Raw genomic sequence first — 5,472 nt, 5'->3', positions numbered from 1 at the left:
AAGTATGCAGGGTCACTTCCTGAAGGATTCAGCATCCCCTGATCCTAAAGGATTTAGGGTCCCCCGTTCCCGAAGGATTCAGCGTCCCCTGTTCCTGAAGGATTCAGGGTCCCTTCCTGAAGGATTCAAGGTCCCTTCCTGAAGGATTCAGGGTCCCCTGTTCCCAGAAGATGCAGCATCCCCTGTTCCTGAAGGATTCAGGGTCTCTTCCTGAAGGATTCAGCATCCCCTGTTCCCGGATGATTCAGGATCCCATGCCTCAAACGACTCAGGGTCCCAGTTCCCGGAGGAGAGCAGCCAGAAGTTCCCCTGAACACGAGGTGGGTGGCTGCTGTGGTCAGGCAGCGGCCGGAGGGGCTCTGTCCATCCCCGGGCGGTCACAGCACACGCGGCGTGTGCGACAGCGAGGACAGGGCGGACAGCCACGCTTTGGGGACTAAAGAACCGGATTTCTGCAAAACGCGGTGCCACCAGGTGGGGAGAGCGGTGCTCTGCAGCGACAGAGCGGGCGGCGCCACATCTGGCGGGGCCACATCTGGCGGGGCCACATCCTCAGAGCGTGCCCGACTCTGTCACTCCTTCGTCGCAGGGCGGGTACAGCTCCCTGGCGCTGTCCCCGTGCAGAGGGATGCCAGGCTGGTGGCTGTGGCTCAGGATCGTGGTTTTCCTGCTGCACAGGCTCCCGGTGGAGTTGGGTCTGTTCAGCCCGGCCCGGGGGCGGCCCCAGCAGCCCCGGCAGCGGCCGGAGCCGTGCAGGAGGTGCCCGCTGAAGAACAGGTAGATCCAGGGGTTGCAGCAGCTGCTGAGGCTGGCCAGCAGCATGGTGATGCTGAAAGCCACGTTGGTGGAGTCTGGCGAGGCAACAGGGAGAGATGAAACGGGCAGGGGGCTGGGCAGGGGGCATTGGGCAGGGGACAGTGGGCAGGGGACAGTGGGCAGGACCTGGGCACTCTCCTGCCTCACATTCCCGCCCCACTGACGTTCCTGGGGGCTGGAATGTTCCAGAGCCAGGCTCCACCCTTCAGGCTCTGTGCTGGGGCACGTCTCAGAGGTGAGACCCTGCAGCTCCTGGGCTTCTCTTCAGCCTCCCTGCTGCCCAAAGCATCTCCCAGAGGACTTTCACTCTTGGGTGGAGCCCCCTCTGCTGTTGGGAAAACTACTGAAGATTCAACCTACGAACTCAGAAATCCACTTCTGAAACCTCTGAAAATTCCCGGAGGAAAGACACACATGGCAAAGCTTTGCACATCCCTATGGATGAGGGCCAGAAATCATCACTTCTCAGTGGTATTCTGGTGAAAGGAATGATTTGACTCTAAAATTTATATTTTATAAGCATTACCAGAGAGGAAATCTGTAACCTTCCCTACGATTTTTTATTTTAAACGACAAGATGACAGGACATCTCTTATTTGTTAAACCCCAGCTGCATTCCTGCCCAGGATCCCCATCACTCACCATCATCAGGAGCATCCTCATCCCACACTGACCACATCTGCACGCTGAAGAAGGGCGCCCAGCAGCCGACGTAGGCGGCCACGATGACGAAGGTCATCTTCACCGTGCGGATCTTGGCGCGGGAGATGGTGCGCACGCTGCTGACCCGCGAGGGCTGCCCGCCCTTCCCCGCGCCTCCAGGGCCACCAGGGCCACCAGAGCCTGCTCCCCCCGGGCCAGGCCCACCGCTCTGCGTCTTGCCCTTGAGGTTCTTGCAGATCTCGTGGCAGATGAGGCTGTAGCAGACGCTGAGGACGCCCACGGGCAGCACGAAGATGCACAGCGTGGTCCAGGTGACGTAGGCGCGCGCTCCCCAGGGGTACCCGAAATCCGCCCAGCAATCCAGCACCCCCGAGCCCGGCCGCACCTCCCGCAGGGAGAAAATGAACACCTGGGGCAGGCTGAGCAGGCAGCTGAGCAGCCAGGTGGCCGCGATCATGGCGTAGGCCTGGCGGCCGGGCTGCTGCAGCGACTGCAGCGGGTGGCACACGGCCAGGTAGCGGTCCAGCGTCATCACCATCAGCATGTAGGTGGAGGCGAACATGCTGAGCACCTGCAGGTATTTTACGGCCCTGCAGAGCGGGTCCGGCCCCAGGAAGCGGTAGGTGACCTTCCAGAGCAGCTGGGGCAGCACCTGGAACAGGGCCACGCCCAGGTCGCTCAGCCCCAGGTGCAGGATGAAGAGGTGCATGCGGCTCATCTTCCTCCTCAGCCGGTACATGGCCAGCAGCACGCCCAGGTTGCCCACGGTGGCCACGGCCAGGATGGTGCCCAGCACCCCAATCTCGGCCTTGGCCAGCTCCTCGTCCCGGCTGTGCAGCGCTGTCAGGTTGGGCTCCCCTGCCAGGCTCTGCCCGTGCCCAGGTGGGCTCTGCTGGGAGCTGTTCCAGCCCCAGCCCGGTTCCATCCCTCTGGGGATGCTCCAAGGCTCCTCTCTGATGTCCTTCTGTCCCCTTCTCCGTGTCCTCTGGATGGGTGGCTGGACGTGCCTCCTCCAGCTGTCCCCAAGACCAGAGCAGGTGTCACCTGTCCCTTCTCACTATCCCTGCCTTAGGCAGCTGCAATTCCCTCTCTGCCTGGGCTGGAAATATCCCCGTGGAGCAGAGAGGTGCAAGAGCCCCTGGTTCAGCCCTCAATGCTTCTCTGCTCTGAACATTCCCAAATCCCTGTTTCACTCCTTGATGTTTGTCTCATCTGCTCTGAACATTCCCAAATCTCTGTTTCAGTCCCTGATATTTCTCTTCTCTGCACTGAACATTCCCCATTCCCTTGATATTTCTCCTTCCCAAGCCCCTGTTTCTCCCTGCACTGCTCCCCTTGTCCATCCCCTGTGCCGGTAAATCCGAGAGGAAAGGGAAATTCTCCTTAAAAGCAGCAGAAAACGCTCCAGGGGCTGCATCCCTTTGGCTTTTCCATCCCAGGGAGAGCAGCCAGGTGAGCGTGGCCCAGCCCCGTGTCCACGGGGAGCGCTGGCAGCTCTCGGAGTCCCTGGGGCTGGGTTTTATATCCTGGGCTGGGTTTTATATCCTGGGCTGAGTTTTATATCCTGGGCTGGGTTTTACACCCAGCAGGTCCCTCCCCGGTGTCCCTATGTATGAGCTCCATCCCTAGGCTGGGTTTTACATCCCTAGGCTGGGTTTTACACCCCAGACTGGGTTTTACATCCCTGCAGGTCCCTGTCCAGTGTCCCTGTGTGTGAGCTCCATCCCTAGGCTGAGTTTTACATCCTAGACCAGGTTTTACGCTTCCACAGGTCCGTTTTACACCCCGGGCTGGGTTTTACACCCCAGGCTGGGTTTTACACCCCCACAGGTCCCTGTCCAGTGTCCCCATGTGTGAGCTCGTCCCTAGGCTGAGTTTTACACTCCAGGCTGGGTTTTATGTCTCCACAGGACCCTTTTACACCCCAGGCTGGGTTTTACATCCCTGCAGGTCCCTGTCCAGTGTCCCTGTGTGTGAGCTCCATCCCTAAGCTGGATTTTACACCCCAGGCTGGGTTTTATGTCCCTGCAGGTCCCTCCAAGGTGTCCCTTCTGTGAGCTCCATCCCTAAGCTGGATTTTACACCCCAGGCTGGGTTTTACACCCCCACAGGTCCCTTTTACACCCCAAGCTGGGTTTTATGTCCCTGCAGGTCCCTGTCCAGTGTCCCTGTGTGTGAGTTCTATCCCTAGGCTGTGTTTTACACCCCAGGCTGAGTTTTACATCCCTAAGCCAGGTTTTACACCCCAGGCTCGGTTTTACATCCCTGCAGGTCCCTGTCCAGTGTCCCTGTGTGTGAGCTCTATCCCTAGGCTGGGTTTTACATCCCAGGCTGGGTTTTACCTCACCTTCCTCAGAGTTTGGGCACCTCCTCATCTTCCCTCCCCACCTTTTTTTTTGGGCCTGGAGTAAAATTCCACTTTTGTTTGGCAACACCCAGGCTTTGTTTTCCTGCTGACTTCTAAATTATGGCAAGAAAAGTGAAATTCATCTATTTTCAGCCTTATTTTTTTTATTTTTCTGTGGGGAAAAGATGCCAGCAATGATCCAAAAATCACCTGGCGTGGGCTGGACACAGCTCTGCCTCTGCTGATATTCCACAGAAATTCCCTGTAAAAAAAAAATCTGTTATTCACTGAATAAATTTGCAGAGCACCTCTAATAACCCTAAATGAGCTCAGTTTGTGTCTAATTAAAAGACATTCATCTTTATGAGGCCCTGTGGATATAAAGTACCCATCAGAGAGTGCCTGCTGGAGGTGCTGTGTGTGGGAAGGCTTTTGGTGGATAATGTGATTTTCTGTGTTTGTGATCAGCTGGCTGATTTTCAGGAAGATTAATAGAGGGCAGTGCAAAAAAAAAAACCAAAAAAAAGAACTTTACAAAGCAATGAAAAGCTGAGATGAAGGTGGAGATGGAAAAGAAACACAGAGAGTTTTGAGGGCAAAATTGTTCTTTTTTTCTGGCAGCATTTTTTTTTTTATTTGGGTGCAAATTCTTTGCAGTCAGAGCTTTTGCTCCAGATTTTCCTGAGTTTAGTTACAAGGAGAATTCCATTCCAAGGGTGCTTAGAGGAAAATGGAGCTAATTCACAATTAAACCACCCTTGGAACCTGGAAATTCAATTTGCTTTAAGGGGAGAGATCTCACCATAGGAAAGAATTTTTTTAAAAAATTTTTTTTTAGCAGATGGAACGGAAAATAAACTGCTGGGATCTGTCCCCTCCCCTCAAGGATCACATCCCTGCATCCCCAACCTCCCAAATTCGGTTTTTCAGGACCATCCTGCATCACCCTGCTCGTTTTTGGCACAGCACAGAAAATCCCGTTCCTGTTCCACCTCCTCTCTCTGGGCAGCACAGAGGTTTTGTGATTGCTCAATCCTTTGGCACAGCACCTGGGGACTTTGTTTTGTGGGTAGTGTGCTGGTTAAATAAATAAAATGTGCTGGCTCGGGTTTCTGCGCTGCTCAACACAAATATTTCATTTGTGGTATGTGATGCTGTTAAATTTTATTGCTGACAGCACGGAGCAGGCTTGGGCTGTCTTTAGCATTTAATCACTGAGATGTTTTCTGTGGTTGGGGTCAGGAAAAGCCAGATTTGGTCATTTTGTGCTGGTTCAGATGCCATAAAATTAATGATGTTGCAACTGCTCCGGAGCATCCTGGGCAGTAATGAGGGCTGGGAATTCCTGGTGTCTCCTGTTCTATTAAATGCCATGAATGGGCTCCCCCTCCACCTCCTGAAAATATAAACTCAGCTATATAAAAATATATAAAAATATATAACTGAGACTTCAGCTTGCTCTTGCTGCTGACCTGCCTTTTGTCCTTTTTTTCCTCTCAAATTTGGATGCTGAAAACTTGTTGTAATTTTAATTTTTGCTTGTGGCTTGCAGTGTTTGTGAAGTGTTCTCACTTTGTGGTGTCTGTCTGGGGGGAAATAAAATTCCCTGCAGGGTGGGGGTGGATGAGGGAATGAGGGTCCAGCTC

General features: G+C 54.2%; 1 protein-coding gene across 1 annotated transcript; it reads right to left on the bottom strand.

The window, feature by feature from the left end:
* Positions 1–552: 552 nt before the first annotated feature.
* On the bottom strand, positions 553–2,404 carry AVPR1B (arginine vasopressin receptor 1B). The gene is made up of 2 exons (XM_033080279.1): positions 1,459–2,404; positions 553–851 (listed from the first exon to the last, which is right to left on the bottom strand). The coding sequence occupies exons 1-2, from the start codon at positions 2,402–2,404 to the stop codon at positions 553–555; spliced, it is 1,245 nt and encodes a 414-aa protein (XP_032936170.1).
* Positions 2,405–5,472: the final 3,068 nt, after the last annotated feature.

The sequence above is a fragment of the Catharus ustulatus genome, chromosome 25 (assembly GCF_009819885.2).
Source record: "Catharus ustulatus isolate bCatUst1 chromosome 25, bCatUst1.pri.v2, whole genome shotgun sequence".
Classification (NCBI taxonomy): domain Eukaryota; kingdom Metazoa; phylum Chordata; class Aves; order Passeriformes; family Turdidae; genus Catharus; species Catharus ustulatus.
The sequence above is the reverse complement of the archived record's forward strand: the minus strand, read 5'-3'. Positions and strand labels throughout refer to the sequence as shown.

What these genes read in the sequence shown, in the direction of transcription:
- AVPR1B (XM_033080279.1), bottom strand. Translation starts at nt 2,404, where the DNA reads ATGGAACCGGGCTGGGGCTGGAACAGCTCCCAGCAGAGCCCACCTGGG. An exon ending in TGAGGATGCTCCTGATGATG is followed by an intron (nt 852 to 1,458) that starts GTGAGTGATGGG and finishes TTGCCTCGCCAG; the next exon opens with ACTCCACCAACGTGGCTTTC.